Source organism: Nelumbo lutea, chromosome 1 (genome assembly GCF_056320005.1).
Source record: "Nelumbo lutea isolate HS-2025 chromosome 1, American lotus-T2T, whole genome shotgun sequence".
Classification (NCBI taxonomy): domain Eukaryota; kingdom Viridiplantae; phylum Streptophyta; class Magnoliopsida; order Proteales; family Nelumbonaceae; genus Nelumbo; species Nelumbo lutea.
Window position 1 is genome coordinate 160507701 of NC_142684.1, and position 17769 is coordinate 160525469.

The 17769-nt window shown below is 37.7% G+C and overlaps 1 protein-coding gene across 4 annotated transcripts in view; it reads left to right on the top strand.

Moving 5' to 3' along the window:
* The window catches only part of LOC148878736 (endoribonuclease), a 36784-nt gene continuing 19015 nt past the window's right edge, over nt 1–17769 (top strand). Inside the window, exons 1-4 of one of the 4 annotated variants that reach the window (XM_088959474.1) lie at nt 55–332; nt 460–541; nt 1135–1214; nt 17700–17760. In XM_088959474.1, coding sequence (XP_088815600.1) covers nt 513–541; nt 1135–1214; nt 17700–17760 — 170 coding nt within the window. In that variant the 5' untranslated portion in view covers nt 55–332; nt 460–512. Of the gene's footprint in view, nt 333–459; nt 542–1134; nt 1215–17699; nt 17761–17769 lie in introns of all 4 variants that reach the window. The other 3 variants (XM_088959471.1, XM_088959469.1, XM_088959478.1) reach the window with 3 other exon arrangements.

Below are 17769 nucleotides of genomic sequence, written 5' to 3' on the forward strand. Positions count from 1 at the left end.
ACTTCTCGGTCTTCTCCCTTCCCATTAAGTGACTCTTTGGTCTGTGCTCTCTACGCTCTACTCTCTTCTGTTTCTCTCCGCAAATCATTCACTTTGTCAAAAAATCGGGCAGAGAGAGAGAGAGTTTTATTTCTTTCCTCACTATTATTATTATTATTTTTTATTTTGTGGCGATTTTTTCTTTCAGAAAAAACATTACTGAGAAATATATCAGTCGACTTAAATCTGCAATTTTTAATTTTTGGACGTTGGAGATGAAGGTGGCGGGCTTAGTAAGTGGCGGGAAGGATAGCTGCTATGCCATGATGAAATGCATGGAATACGGTCATGAGGTCTTGTTCTTCTTTATCTCCTGTATTACGTCTTCTTCTGCTTCCACTTTGTTTTTTATAATCTCATCCATCTTCCATGTTAGTTTCTTTTATTTTATTTTATTTTCCTAAAAAGGGGCTTCTTTAGGTGCATATAGATCGTAGCGTTGGCGAACTTGATGCCGATAGAGGATTCAGTTGATGAACTGGATAGCTACATGTATCAAACTGTAAGTTTTATGTTTCTTCTCCCTCTTTCTTTAAGTTATTTGCATTTACTTTTGAACCGTCGACGTGTTGTAGAAGTTATTTTATTTGGAACTAAATATGGATTTGAAATGCGTGAACTAGATAAAAAAAACATTTTGGACAAATAAGAATTTGGGGTTTTACATAGAGTATAAATCGGTTTTGAGTTTTCCTGATTTCTAAATTGAGAGAAGGGCAGTTCAATTCCATCTTTCATTCATCAAAAAATTGAGAGAAGGGCAACAGTGTATATTGAGTATTAATTTGTCATAAATTTTGATCATCGGTGATTTTCATACTAGATGCCAATCACCAATACAACTGGGTTTTCTTTTGGTTAGCCAAGTGGGTCAGTGGCTAGTACATGTTTTTATTGTTGAAATGGATTTTATTGGTCGCTTTTATGCGTTCTGTTACTGAGGTCTAATGGAATTGATTTTTTTTTTTATATACACTGTGCAGGAATGTTTATTCCTACTTATTCTTTTTTATTATTTAACTATTGAATATGAATATATTTCATAAAACTGTTCTGTCAAAGTAGGTAAATCTAATTTGTGTTTTGTTTCTTCAGGTTGGGCACCAAATTGTGGTCAGCTATGCAGAATGCATGGGAGTGCCATTGTTTCGAAGGCGAATACAAGGATCCACAAGGCAAGATCATATTTGTCAATATTACAGTTTTCTCTTTGCATGGTGCTGAATAAGTGAAAAATACTGAGGACCTCTTCGTTTCATCTTAACTCTTATCTCTTATGAGAAATCTTTTAACTTTAAGAGAAAAATTGTTGTTTTTTCCTCTTATCTCTTATTTCTTAAAGTGCAATCATACAACTTTTTGTTTTCCAATGATACCCCCAAAAAGACAAACAAAAGCTCTCATATATGGGTCAAAATGGATATTTGATAATTTTCAGAATTCAGAATTCAGAACTCAGAACTATATTCTCTGCATTCGGAGTTCAGAGTAAAGAAAAGTTCACCAATACCAATATACCTCTTAATGTAATTATTGCAATTTTAGATGTCAGAGTTCAGAGCAAACGAACAGGTCCTAAGTTAATTATTTATTCTGATTATCATTTATATAAAAAAAAGGTTTGTTCTAGTCATTATACTTTACGCGAACAATTTGCATGTAAGATCTACTTTCTTTTTCTTCCAATATTGAACTTTATGGTTTTGATAACTAACTTTTTGTTGCACATAAGTTTAGGTGATTGTCTTTTACCGTATTTTTTATTTGTCTATAATATCATGATACAGTTTAAATGCCCTGTACAAGACAAATCTCCCCTTCTGAGATTTGATTGGACTAGTGGCAATCTAATCAACCATGACCAAATGAAGCATGGCTAGTTCATGGTTACAACTTTCAACTACATCAAAAACTTGTTCCAGTTTTTCCCTAATGAAAACATTTGGAATTTGGAGGATTTAAAATATTTTTGTTTCTCAAAAATCTAAATCTCAAAACTATAAAATCTAGATATTTTGTCTTTTAATTAATAAACATCAATGGCTTTTGAAATAGTCCTGATTCTTAACCCAACCTAATTTAGCTAAACATCATTGCAAAATTTTGGTATATGCTACACGAACCTTGTCTCCTGTCCAACTTTATCTAAAGCCATACCCTCTTGTAGATCATATAAGTCATCAGGCCTTTCCTCACTACATAAACCCATGCCTTTATGGCTTTCTACTCGTCCTGCTTAGATGTTCCAGTTTGTTGAGAAAGAAATCATCATACTGTTTTAGTAGATAAAAAGAAAAAAAGAAAACACATTTTCTTTTGGCCCACTACGGTAAAAATTTAAAGCACGAGGAGTCCAAATTCCAAAGATTTTTTTTTTACATTATTGTTCCCTTTTTTATAATGTTCATATGTGTCTTGAGACATAAAAAGATGAAATCATGTTGCATGAATTTCCAATGTGTTTAAGTCCCTTAATTTTCATGCCCTTGTTGGAACTACCAGCCTAATTAATTTCTTTGAGGTCTTCTTGCATCCACTAACATTGACATTGGTTATGTGTTTTATTTGTTAAAATGGTGTTATCAACTCAACAAAGCCATACCCCAACTATTGATATACAAATCTGTAGCAAATATAGCACTAGGATTTTGTATGAAATTTCATCAATATATGATATACACAGCAGTGATTTAAAAATCACGCCTAGATGCACAGGCAAGGCGCATTTCAAGGTCTGTGCCTTGTCTAGGCCCAGGCACAACCCCTTTAAAAGGCACACACCTGGTGTGCTTTGGCATGCGCCAGGTGCACCTTGCTCCTAAGTTAAAGTCTCCATATCTGTGCTTAATTCTAGAAGTCATACCTGTACAAGTGCATCATAGCATTGCTAACAAAAGTGATAGTTCTTACACTAAAATGTTGTTGCAGCTTATTTGGAGACAGAATATTGGTATATTAATCATGAATTGACTAAGGATATAAATGATGCTACTATTATGCCTAGCTACATAGTTGCAATTCATAAAATACATAGGCTGTAACATGTTACCAAGAGGGAGTGAGATTCATAGTTGTCAAGGCAATGCCTAGGTGACAGGGCACCAATAGAAGGTTGCCTTGCTTCAGCGCTTAGCCATTTTGTGTATGGCTCTGTGTTTTTTTACATTCTCTATTGGAAGTAATGGGTGCTGCTAGGAGCCTTTTGATAATGTGGGAGAATGATTTTGTTGAATGTGGAGAAGAATTATATCTTTGAGACTTAAGAATAGAGATGATGGCTTTGAATGGGTCTTAATCAATGTGTATGGACTTTTTTTTTACAAAGATAAAACAATTTTGGGCAGAACTATACTATATACATGGACTTTGGGATGGTCCTTGGGTGATAGGAGGGGACGTTAATGTGATTTGATTTTGTCATGAGAAAAAAATGAGAATATTACAATTAATCTGAGTATGAGGAAGTTTGGGAGATAAATTAATGAATGTGTGCTGAAACATGTCCAACTCCTGAATGTGAGATATACTTGGTCTAATATGCAAAGAAGCCATCTGTTGCAGATTGGAAAGAGCATTGGGGGAACACACATGTGTTGGCCGTGGTCAGATTGGTGTTAGACTACTACTCAATCCTAATGGAGCTAAGATAATATGCAATTGGCATTGGGGAATTCACACATGGCTTCTGCACCCTTATTTCATTAGGGAGATGAAGGGATGGCTAAGTGAACCCTGGATTGATGGATGGAAAGGTTTTAGGTTCATGCAAGAGCTAAAGGCAACAAAGAGTCATTTGAGGATATGGAATTAGGAGACTTTGGGAATCCTAGATGAAAAAAAAAGGTTTAATTGTTAAACCATATTGACAGGATAAACAAATTGGAATTGGAAAAAGGGCAAGGCTTAATGGAGGATATGGTGAGCAATAGAAAAGAATGGAAGGAGTTAGAAGAAGTTATCAGATATGGGGAAATTGACTGGAGGTAGAGAAATCAAGATGTCAATGATTGGAGGAGGGAGATGGAAATACAAGTTTTTTTTTTTTTTTTTTTCATAATTTGGCAAATAGGAGGAAAAGGCAAAATTTGATAGTGAGACTACTGCATGAAGGAAGAGAAGTCAAGGAGCAAGAGGAGATTGGAGATTTATTATTGGGAGTATTTCAAGAGGTTATATGGTTCAACTGTGCACCCAAGACCCACAATAAAGGGAATTCATTGGAGGATGATAAGTCAAGAGCAAAGACAATGGGTAGAGAGATATTTCATAGAGGAACATGCCAATCCAGGTGGTATGGGTTAGGAAATCTGCCAACAGCTTGGCACATAGCTTAGCAAAGCAAGGGGTTCATAGAACACATATGTTTTGGGCACATTTGTAATTCTGTTCCGGGTCAGCTTACTAAAGCCAGCTTCTTTCACAACTTCTTGTTGTATCGTATAGTTTTCTAATTAATGAAATCTTTTCAGAGTTACTGATAAAAAAAAGGATCTTTTATAGAGGAAGAAATTAAGAAGGCTATTTTTGATATGAATAAAGACAAAGCATGGGGACCAGATGAATTTACTATGACCTTTTATAAAGAATGTCGGGAAGTTATTAAGGTGGATTTGATGAAGGTATTTGGAGAGTTTCATCAAAGAGGACCCATTAGTAGAGGAATGGATGCTGCATTCATATCTTTGATGCCTAAGAATCTAGGGTGGATGCACTAGGTGACTTCAAACCAATAAGTTTTGTGACGAGTTTGTACAAAATAATAGCTAAGGTTCTATTCAACAAACTTAGAGAAATCATTGATGAGATAGTGACCCCTACTCAAGGTGCTTTTATAGAAGATAGACAAATTGTAGATCAAATATTGGTGGCAAATAAAATAATTAATGATATAAGAAGCACAAGAAAAAGGCAGTTTGTGTATAAGTTAACCTCCAGAAAGCATATGACCATGTTGATTGGATGTTTCTTAAAGGATTGTTCAATAAGATGGGTTTTGGAGCACAATGGATCAGATGGATTATGGAACGTGTGTCCTCATTTCTCAAAACATTTGACCCTCAAAGGTTTCATTAAAGCAACTGAAGGATTGAGGCAAGAGCATCCTCTCTCCCCCCTAATATTTATTTTGGTGTTAGAACTCTGAAGTTTTTTGCTTCAAAGAGTGAATGAGAGGGGATTGATAAGAGGATTTTGGGTGAGAAGTGAGGAAAAAAGTGGTATCTCATTTGCAGTTTGCAGATGATACCATTATTTTTGCCAAGATTAGTGTGATGAAAGATATCCTAAACCTAAAGGTAATCGTGGAGACAGTGGACAGGGTGTCAGGGCTGAAGGTGAATTTCTCAAAATGTAGGTTAATGGGGATAAATTTTGAGCATGGAGAGTTGGAGCAATGTGAGAGAATGCCTAGGTGCAAGAGGGTTGTGTGTCCTATATCTTACATTGTGGAAGCCCTAGAAAGAGGGAGTTTTGGAATAAGGTAGTGAAGAGGCTGAGTAAGAACTTGAAACCAAGGTTTAAAATGTTGATGTCGATGGAAATGTCGCTTACCAAAATATAGGACATATGTTGTAAATTTCGGAAATGTCGAGGGGAAGTATTGTAAAAATTAGAGACATTGTGGAAATATGCAATGATATTTTGTAAAATGATAAAAGAAGCATTAATACATATTTCTAGACTATTATCTTATTCCCAACCATTATATAAAGCTAAGAAACTAAGATCAATAACAAATTAGTAAATGACGATTTACTGATTTATTATGCCTTTTGATGTTTTTACAAGGTTATCTGATATTTTCTTTTCTTATTTTTAATTCTGATTTATTATAAATTCTAATCTATTCACACTAGTAAATAGAAATACATTTATTCTGATTTTTTAAATATTAAAGTTATAACACATTATGTTTTATTATAAATTTAATAAACCGATTCTTCTTTTTGTAGTATTAAGATTATGATAAATTCTGAATTCTTATAAAACTTAATGAATTTATTGTGATGTTTAATACTAAATTTATAATAAATTATGATTTAGTATAAAATTTAATAAATTTATTCTGATTTTTTATATTAAATGTAGAATATGATTTTTTGTAAAATTTAATAAACGTTTTTTGATTTTAATAAATATTTTAAAAAATACTAACTAGTTAATATTTTATTACTTGAAAACTATTTTATGTTTTATATTATTAAGTAATTAATTTATTCTTTTGTTTTATATTTTGTTAATTCTTTTTTATAAATATTTTATTTGAAATATTAAATAGAAATTATTAGTCGAATAATTTATATTAATATTATTAGTGTACATTAGTTGACATCCTATCGACATTAGTCAACATCTTGTTGACATAATAGGAAAAGTTATTTGAATCGATTTGGTCGACATTTCTGAAATATAGGAAATGTCGACCGAAATAATGTAATTTTTATATTACCATCCATTTTCATGTCTGTGAGCCTCGACATCGACATATGTCGGGCGACATTAGCAACATTTGGTGACATTTGAAACCATGCTTGAAACATGGAAGAAGAATTACATTCCATTAGGTGGATGGCATACCCTTGTTATTTTGTTAAGTCAGTTCTTACAAATGTGCCTCTCTTCTACTTGTCAGTCCTTGGGATATCCATGAGTGGTAAAAGTCAGAAAAAAATATCCTAAGGGACTTTTTGTGGGAACCATGGGAGGCAAGAAAGATCATCTGTTAAATTGGGAAAGGGTGTGTAGGGTTAAGGAGAATGGAGGCCTGGAGTCCTTCAAGTTGGGAGGATAAAAGACACGAATACAACATTATTGGGCAAATGACTATGGAGGTTTCCAAAAGAAAAAATCCCCTAGCAAATATGGGATGCATCAAAATGGTTGGGATGTAGGACCAACAATCAGAGTCACTGATTAATGCCCTTGGAAAGTGATTCAGGCTGTCTTTCCGGCCTTTAGGAGGCATGTCAGGCATGATGTGATATATGGAAATAAAACCAGATTTTGGTAGGATATTTGGGAGGGGAGTGAACCCTTGTGTGTCTGTTTTCCAAGACTATGTGGCATATACACTTAGAAAAACAGATTTGTTTCATCCATGGCCTCTTTATCACACTCTAATGTCTCGTTGGATATTGGATTTAGGAGAGGATTGAGAGACAATGAAACACTTGAGATCTAGCCCATCAAAAGTTCTCCAATCTATTTTCATTAACTCACTAGTAGATGGCCAAAGAATCTGAATACCTTTGGATTACTTTTTCTGTGCTTCTTTTTACGAACTCTCATAGTGAAACTCCTCTATCCATACCCCCTTTCTGGTCAAAGCTCTTTAGGCTGAAACTGCACCTCCAAAAAGTATTCTGTTAGGAAGTCATATTGAAAATTATTTACATGGAAGACGTGCTCTAAAGAACTAATCAGTGTGTATCACCTCATGTGTGCATCCTTTGTCCAATGTGCAAAGAGAGTATAAATCCCCTTTTCTTGAGTGCTCATTTACATGTAGGATCTGGATGTATTTTTGCAGTTTATGAGACCCTTATTGGATAGTTCCTATGGATGTGGTCAAGCTGTTTACAAGCCAATAAGATCATATATACACACACAAAGAGGAAAATCATTGTAGTACAGCATAAGAGCAGCAGTGATCTGGAGTGTGTGGGGAGAAATAAATGCAAGAATATTTGAAAACAGAATTCGAAGTGTGGAATGTTTAAATGAGATGTGTTTAAGAAGTAATGAGGGTCATGTACTTCTAAGCTACACACATATAGCGGATATTGGAAACTCTCTAAGAGCTGAGCTTTTAGCTGTGTTGAATGTATTAAGGTTGGCAGCAGAAAGAGAGTGGAGGGATATAATCAAGGTTTGACGTATCGATACATCCGATATGCGTGAACTGGTGTATCAGGTGTTTCAATACAACAAAATACCTTTTCTTTAGTTTTTTTCTCAAAATTGGTAAGGGGTCGGTCTTAGGCCTGCCTACCTCTTGAAACGCCCAAATTCCCAAACCCCTTTTATTTCCTATTTTGGAGCCCCACCAATACGATACAATGTGCCCGATGTGGGGCGTACCATGTCGAGATTTTGAACCTTGGATATAATAGTAGAGGGTGACTGCCAAGTGGTGATTAGTTGGTTTAAAACAAAGACCTGGGGCCCTTGGAGTCTACGACATCGGTTAAGAGAAACCATGACATTGGAAGCCAATCTAAATTGCTTGTTCAATTGGATATTAGGGTTGCTAACAGCTTTGTGGAGAGCCTAGCAAGGATGGGAATGAATAAGATGTTGGAAATGGGATTTCCATGTGTTTATTTAAAGCCCAATGTATATTGTACTTCGTTCTCTTTGCTAATAAAAATGAGACTTTTTCTAATGAGGCATCCTATCTATGGTTGTATTTTTTTTTATAACAGATAGGTCTCTAGGTAATACTGTAGGGGTTCAGATGATAAGTGAGATTTATCATAGGAGATCTGGATGACCCAGTTCCTTATAGACCTGAAATATCTAAGGGTAAGTTTGGGCAACTTACCTATAAGGTTAGCACATAGATGATTTCCATAGGATGGTGTGGTGTGATCTCAACCATCTGGGTGGGACTTCATACTACCGTGTCGGTATTTTTTGGGATGCACACTGATAAGATCTAGTCTGAGGTTGATTCATGAAAGGATTTCTATGTTGCTATCAATTACATGTGTTAAGATGTGCTGAATAGGGGTAGTTTAGTCTTCTTCTGTTTATTAAGTAACTTGCTTATGTGGCAGTGTTATTAGCGTTACTCTGCTCCACACTTAAGTAAGGGCATTTCTGTCTTTTTAAACATTATTAGAATCTAATATAGATTAAGGGGGTCGACTGGATGGGTTAACCATCAGATTTTCGACAGACCCTTCTTCTTCTTCTTCTTCTTCTTCTTCTTCTTCTCCTCTTCCTGTTCAGACTACTGTAGCAGCAGTCGATACATGGTATCAGAGCCATGCTTCTGACCTACGTCAGTTGGTAAAGCACCTCAGCATTGTTCGTGACTCTTCACCTTCGTTTCTGGTCAATCAATGGAGAGAACTGGTTCGCCCTAGGTCAGAAACATTACAGCTTGTCTCTCTGCTGCGCATAACCTTCTTCAACAAGGAAAGTGACTTCAGCAGTGAATGGTTGATTGATATTCTCAAAGGAAGGTCGGTTCTCTCTTCTTCTAGTGTTACTTATATTTCTGGGTAGAAACCCTACAAGAAGCTGTTAGTATTGATTAGAACCTAGAGAACTAGGTTCATTGTTGCCCTAGGAAGGGCTGTGTGTGCAGTAGCCGATTGGTGTAGGGCTGCTGTAAGTTGTTGAATGGTGTAGGGTTGCTGTAAGTTGTTAAGTGGTGTTAGGGCTGCTGTAAGTGGCCGAGTGGTGTAAGGTGGAATGCAGTGACCTTGCCGAACTCCTTGTGGTTGTGTAATGCCCTCTTAAGTGTGTTAAACAAGTCTGAACTGGGTGCAGCAGATTTGACTGTGTTGTGGTGCTTGTGATGCACAATTTGTTTTGAGATTCGATTGTGTTGTGGTGCTTGTGATGCACAATTTGTTTTGAGTGGTTGTAAGAGGGCCTACTTGTGATTAGTGAATGGTAAACTGATGCTTATGTGTGATGTAAGTGTGTGAAGTCAGCAGTAGTGTGAATAAGAACAAGTGTGTGCTTCCACTGTTGTGTTTAGAGGCTCCAATAGGTGCTGAAATATCAAACTATGAACAACATCAATCAACTTGTAGCTAAGAAGTAAAGTTAGAGGCAACTGTGAAAGAGTACAATGGCAGCAATAGGAGATGGCTACAATGATCAGAAACCTAGTGTAGTAATTTCCTCCGACTACCTAGGGGTACAAATGACATCAATTAAGCTAAATGGGGAGAACTATGTTCCATGGGCTAAATCAGTGGAAGTTTTTCTCAAGGCAAAGAAGAAAGTAAAGCATGTAAGAGATGAAAAGCCACCAGTTGACTCTCCAGGGTTTGATGATTGGGAACAAGAAGATGCTCAAATCATGACTTGGCTGTGGAATAGTATAGAACCCAAAATCAGTGCCAACTTCATGTTCCTTGATACGGCTAAGGATATATTGGAGCATGCTAAGAAGCTATATTCTGGACAAGATAACACAACAAAAGTATATCAGCTGTATTAGGAGTACTTTGATTTACAACAAGGAACCAAAACACTTGAAGAGTACTATGCCTGCATGAAGAATATAAGGAATGAACTCAATGTCTATCATCCCCTTACACCAGATATTCAAGTTCAGTGGGGCTGGTGGGACTCTACTCTTCCTACACTTGAGGAAGTATTCTCAAGACTTCGTAGAATTTCTTTGGGATAGACAGAGAACCCCACACTGTCTGATAGATTAGCACTTGTGACAGCTAGAGGTGGTGGACATAGTACAAGAGGGGGAGGTCATACTCCCAGAGGGGGCCGTGGCAATTCCATGATTGGTCGGGGTGGCCGTGACTCAGGGGGAGGCCGTGGCAGAGGAAAAAATAACTCTACAAGGAAGTGTACTCATTGTGGTAGGGAAGGACACACAGGAATTTCTGTTATGACCTACATGGCCCTCCCTCTAAATGGGCTAATCATGCTATAGTAGGAGAGGTTGTTATTAGTGACAGTAAACTGGCAGACCGAACACCTCCCACATCTACATCTACTTCTGGGAGGGAGATGGTGAGTGTTCCGCGTGATGAGTATGAACAGTTCCTTCAAACTACTTCACAGCATACCACTGCCACATATGCCCAATCAGGTATTGCTTGCATGTCATCTAAAACTCCTTCCTGGATTATTGACTCTGGAGTCTCAGATCATATGATCGGGACTCCAGGTGTGTTCTCTTCTCTTTCTGAAACCTCCACATCACAAACTGTTACACTTGCCAATGGGTCCTCATCTCCCATCTGTGGTGTTGGTAAAGTTGACATTGGCTTCTGTCCCCTTATCATCTGTTTTATATGTACCTAAGTTTCCATTCAATCTTATGTCTGTTAGTAAAATAACCAAAGCTCTTAACTATTCTGTTACTTTCTTTCCTTCCACTTGTGTTTTTCAGGATCTCAAGACGGGGAAGAAGATTGGTGGGGGGCATGAAGCTGGTGGATTGTATTACCTTGACGGTGGTGGATCTTCAATTGCACTTCAGACTTCTCTTACTCCTCTACAATGGCATTGCCGACTGGGACATCCATCTCTCAAGGTTCTCAAGATGTTGGTTCCATCATTGAGTCAGTTGTCAGTTTTACAATGTGAGTCATGTTAGTTTGGTAAACACCGTCGTGTGTCCTTTAGTCCAAGAGTTGAGAGTCGTATGTTGTCATTTTTCTTTGGTTCATTCAGATTTTTGGGGTCCAATCAAAATAGAGTTTTATAATGGGTACAAGTATTTTGTCTCCTTTATTGATGATTGTTCAAGAATGACATGGATTTACTTAATGAAAGAAAGAAGTGAATTATTTTCCATTTTTCAAAAATTCCATGCTGAAATATGCACACAATTTGGTGTTCCAATCAAAGTTCTCCGTTCAGATAATGGTCGTGAATAATTTCTTATTTCATTTCAACAGTATTTAGAACAGCATGGCATTTTTCATCAGACCTCGTGTGCTTTCACCCCTCAACAAAATGTGCTGGCTGAACGGAAGAATCGTCATCTTCTTGAAATTGCTCGGTCTATGCTTTCACCACATGAATGTTTCTAAACGGTTTTGGAGTGATGCTGTACTCACTGCATGTTTTCTCATTAATTGGATGCCCTCCTTTATTCTTCATGGTCGGTCCCCCTTCTCCATCTTGTTTCCCACTTTATCTCCGTTTCCATTAACTCCTCGTGTCTTTGGTTGTGTGTGCTTTGTTCATAATCTGGGTCCTGGAATAGACAAGCTAGATGCACGCTCAATTAAATGTGTCTTCCTTGGCTACTCTCGGACTCAAAAAGAGTACAAGTGTTATAATCACATTGCCTGAAAGTGCTATGTCTGCCCTGATGTCACATTTTTTGAGTCTGTCCCCTTCTTCTCCAGTCATGAAACACCCTTGTCCTCACCCTTACCTCCTCTTCCTCTTCCTGTCAGTGATTCAGTTCCATAGGCTGTTGTTGGAGTAGACTCATCATCTCATCCAGTGCAGGTCACCACTGAACGACCACCGATCCAACAAGTGTATACACGTCGAACGACACCGGCCCCTCCTCCCGCTTCTACCTCATCTATGGATCCTCTCATGGCTCCTATTACTGAATCTTCAGACCTTGACCTACCCATTGCCTTACGGAAAGGTAAACGCAGTTCTACACTCCACCCCATTTCCAATTTTGTTTCATTATTTCGTCTTTCTACCTCACATCGCTAGTTTGTTTCACTTTTGTCTTCTATATCCATACCTAACAATGTTCAAGAAGCTTTCACCTAGATGGCGGCGGGCAATGGAGGAGGAACTTTCTACTCTTCAACATACTCAAACGTGGGAACTTACTACTCTCCCACCTGGCAAGCATGCTGTGGGCTGTAAATGGGTGTATACTGTGAAATACTTGCCAGATGGTAGTGTGGAGCGTCTGAAGGCCAGACTTGTTGCTAAAGGTTACTCATAGTTGTATGGTGTGGATTACATGGAGACATTCTCTCCGGTGGCTAAAATTGGTTCTGTTCGTGTCCTAATTTCCTTGGCAGTTATGTATGATTGGCCTCTCCTTCAACTTGACATAAAGAATGCCTTCCTCTATGGTGATCTAGTGGAGGAGGTATATATGGAGCAACCACCTGGGTTTGTTGCTCAGGGGGAGGGTGGTAAGGTGTGCAAGTTGAAGAAAGCAATTTATGGGTTGAAGCAATCTCCACGTGCTTGGTTTGGGAAGTTCAGTGAAGTGGTGAAGAGTTTTGGAATGAAGCAATGCCAGGTTGATTACTCAGTGTTCAGCTATGACTCAGAAGCTGGGAAGATTTTATTAGTGGTCTATGTAGTGATAAATTGGGGATTGACAAACTAAAGGTATTTCTACAAAATCATTTTCAAACAAAGGACCTTGGAACATTAAAGTATTTCTTGGGAATAGAGGTTGCCAGGTCAAAACAAGGTGTGAATCTGTGCCAAAGGAAATATGTCCTTGATCTATTGGAAGAAACAGGACTGTTAGGTGCAAAACCGGCTGAGACTCCTATGGAACCAAATGTTAAGTTGAGCAGTGATACAGGAGAAGTATTTGAAGATCCTGGAAGGTATAGACGACTAGTGGGAAAGCTGAACTATCTGATTATCACGAGACCCGACATCTCCTTTGCAGTCAGTGTGGTGAGCCAGTTCATGCAGAACCCCCGTATACCTCACTAGGATGCAGTCCTTAGAATTGTGAGGTATCTGAAAGGAGCTCCAGGCCGTGGGCTATTGTATAAACCAGGAGGAAAACTTGAAGTAGTTGGGTATACAGATGCAGACTGGGTAGGCTCAATGAGTGACAGAAGATTTACTACAGGCTATTGCACATTTTCGGGAGGAAATCTTGTGACATGGAAGAGTAAAAAGCAGACGGTTGTGGCCAGAAGCAGTGCTGAAGCCGAATATAGGGCCATGGCTCACACTACCTGTGAATTAGTGTGGCTGAGGAATCTCCTACAAGAAATTGGGTTTCACATGGATAAACCTATGAGATTGTATTGTGACAATCAAGTTGCACTCCATATCTCATCCAATCCTGTCTTTCATGAGAGAACAAAGCACATAGAGGTTGATTGCCACTTTGTGAGAGAGAAGGTTCTTGCTGGAGAGTAAATACAGAACATGTGGGCTCCAATGACCAGTGGGTAGATTTGTTTACAAAAGCTCTAAGCTCAAGGAAAGTGAACTATCTATGTAACAAGCTGGGATTATATGACATATATTCTCCAGCTTGAGGGGGAGTGTTAAGATGTGCCGAATAGGGGTAGTTTAGTCTTCTTCTGTTTATTAAGTAACTTGCTTATGTGGCAGTGTTATTAGAGTTACTCTGCCCCACACTTAAGTAAGGGCATTTCTTTCTTTGTAAACATTATTAGAATCTAATATAGATTAAGGGGGTCGACTGGATGGGTTAACCATCAGATTTTCGACAGACCCTTCTTCTTCTCTTCTTCTTCTTCTTCTTCTTCTCCTTCTCCTCTTCCTGTTCGGACTACTGTAGCAGCAGTCGAAACAACATGGATCTCTCATATGCAAAGTTGTTTTAGTCCTTGGACCTTAGGAGTTCTAGAGTTGTAGTGTTATGATTAATTACTTTGATATGCCATGAGGACAGCTGCTGAAGATCTGCAACTATGCGACTCTACATATTTGGTGTCTATGAGTTATTCTATGGTTCTTGGAATGTCTATCAAGGGATCTGCACCCTTAGACAAGAGGAGAGTCATTGCCAAGAAGTTAAATCAAGTCAAGACTCAGGCCAACAATCCTAGTTGGACTAGGACTTTAGTAGAGGAATCTTGGAAAGGCTAGGACTCTTGTATAAGTCCTTGGGTAACACTGAGATGAGTATGGAAGGATTCTAGTTGAACTGGGACTCATGTGAAGGTATCCTAGTTGCACTAGGACTCTAATATTTGGTTTCGTAGGAGTTTGGAAATGAATATGGAAAGAATCCTTGTAGCATTGGAATTCACAGGAAAGCTTCTAGGGCTTGTCCTGCATTGTCTTGATTGAATTGGGAGTCCCTAGTATATTCGAGTGATTATATGCTAGAAATTGCCTTGAAAAAACAAGAAATTGAGTTTCAGGAAGTTTCCCAACCAGAGTAAAATTCTTGGTCAAATCCCATTTGATGGTGGTTGGTCAAGATAGTGATTGTACACGTGGTATCCCAACCATATTTGAACATTGTTGTGTAGAAGGAATGAATTGTAATTTTATTTTGCATAAGGGGTTAATGCATTAATTTCCAGGACTTAAGGACTTGATTGCAAATGTATAGTTGGACCTCTTTGCAGTTTTAGGGAGTCTTTCTAATCCTGACCATAGATTAGAGTGATGAAGATTCCAATCCAAGGGAAAATCAACAAAGAGATAAGGTATCTCCTGGGAAACCCTAATCTTTAAGGATGAAAATCCTAATATATTAGATATTTAGGGGGCTTAGTATTGTGGTACAACCAGACCTAAAAGGAGAGTTTGATCAACACATTCTAGTTCCCTACTGAACCAATTCTGAGTATTGAGAAGCTGCATAATAGTAAGGGAGCGGTGTAACTTCCATTGGAGGATTTGATTTGGCCAGTTGGATCAACAAATTTTACATATTTTTGAATCAAAGAATTTTGATTTGGACCATGGTTTAAAATGTCACGACATTTCGGTAGTGTTGCCCGACATATGTCGGTGTCGAGACCTACCAACATGAACTCTCATTGGAATTAAAAAAGAATACAAAATGTCGGTCGATATTTCGACCATTTGGTTAATATCGCCTATGTCGTTAAAAAAAACAGAAAATAAGTATAATATTTCGAAATATTTCTTCCAAATGTCACCAACTCAGTATATATTTGAAGTGAAGACAATCAAATTTCATCACAAACAAAAAGAGCTAAAACTTCAGGCTCAAATAGGCACAAAAGTGGCTTCTACCCTCAGTCTTGCACTAAAATACCTTCTTGGGAAAAGATGCAGGACATTGGACATCTAAAGAATTCGCTATCATCTCACTCCCAAGTCTCATCTTGAGTCGGGTATGCAATACCATCCCTATTTCCCTCTCACAGTAAATAACCATCAAAAATAAGGGAAAAAAAAGAAAAAAAAAAGAAGAAGATATGGAGTTGAGGACACGAGGTTGAGGAGAATGCATGTCTTCCTCTTCCTCTTCTATTTCTTTGTCTTCATCTTTGAATTCCTAAAATCCTCGCATAGTTGCACTGCGTCTTTGAGTCTTTGTAGAGTCTTTGGAGTTTTAGGTTGAGGGTTCTAATGACCAATGAAATTTTAAGCCTAAATGTTTAGTTTATGTTATAAAAGACATGCTGCAATATATGATGGTCTATCTAAGTCTATAGACCACCACAAAAGCAAGCCTTTAAGTGGAATCTTTAAAAACATAACTACAAGGATGTTACAATGCAATAGGGTCTATTGTAATACAATAGACCTCCTAATAGAAAACTTATAAAAAGAATCTTTAATATATTCTTATAGCCTTGTATTACATGTATATGAAGGTCTATAGTACTAGTGTACACCCTTATTATAAAAGTAATAAAAATGAAATAATAATAAGAAAGTTAATATTTGAGATAAAATATTCATAAAAACCAAAAAATAGTGAGATATTTTAAATAAAATAAAAATATAACTTAAACTAATTACTTATTAGAATAAAATAAAATAGTTTTCTTAATAATAAAAATATTAAATTGTTTATATTGTTTACATGATTTAATTCTAATTATTTATTAGAACAAAAACATATGCATCATGGAAGATAATAGTTTGGACAGGTGTATTAATGTTTCTCTTATCATTTTACAGAATATCATTGCATATTTCCAATATTTCATAATATTTCCCCAATGTCTAATTTTTACATTATTTCCATCCGCATTTCCGACATTATCGACATATGTCCTATATTTGGGTAAGCGGCATTTCCATCAGCATCGACATTTTAAACCTTGATTTAGACATGTGGTTTAAGTTTCTACTTTCTATAGGTATGAAAATTTTGAAAATAGTCAGATACCCCTTGGAGATCTTGGGTTTACAATGGAATTGATTGGTTTTCTTTCTTGCAATTTCACTTTTTGATGGGAACACTGGCCCAACTCAGGCCCATGGACCTAGGCCACCCATAAACCATGGTAGCGAGCTTCTCAAATTCAACCTAATAATCCCTAATTGTACCCCTCTGCTTCACTCTGGAGAGCATCTTGTCATAGTCATCATATCCCCTCGGGCTGAATTGGGTGCGAAGGGCGTCGGTGAACTTTGTCCAGGCAATTTGAGGCTTTGAGCATCTAAACCATTGAAACCACAGTATAGTTTCACCTTAAAAATGAAAGGAAGTTTGTAACACGTTGGGGACCCAAAATCTCATGGTACTCAAAGTACCACTCAGCCTTAAATATCCAAAGGAATGGGATCTCTGCCATAGAAGGTTGGGAAATCAAGCTTGGTTACCTTGCCAGGACCCGCCAACCCCCGTCGATTACTCCCCCAGCTCAGTTCCTCATTGCCACTGTCTCTACCGGTGGCTACTACTGACTTCTCCTTTTGGAAGGCTATTCCCGGTACCATCTCCTAGATTTGTTTGAGTTCGGAGGCAACCTGGTGCAGGTCAACTTTGATCTTGTCTACTCGTTTGCTGGTGGTCATTGACTGAGTGTTCGTCATGTCTACTCGATCTGACAGCTCTAATACCAATCTGATAAGTTCAGCTTACCTCTGGAGTCTCTCAGAGTGAGACTCTTAACTCCTGAAATGGACAAAGGGGAACGGGGGATAGGGAAGAAGAAGAAGAAGAGAGGGTGGGGGGGAGAGATAGGGAAGCTTGGTAATGCTTTCATTAATGATTTCTTTAGCTGTCAGTCTCATATATAGCTGGGCTGATTACATGCACCAAATCCTAACTAATCACATGGCTGTTACTGTCTCAACTGCAGGGGTGGCTGAGATGGACTCAGGTGCAGGTCGAGCCAGAGCTTCCTTCTTATTCTTCCTGAGGTAGATCTG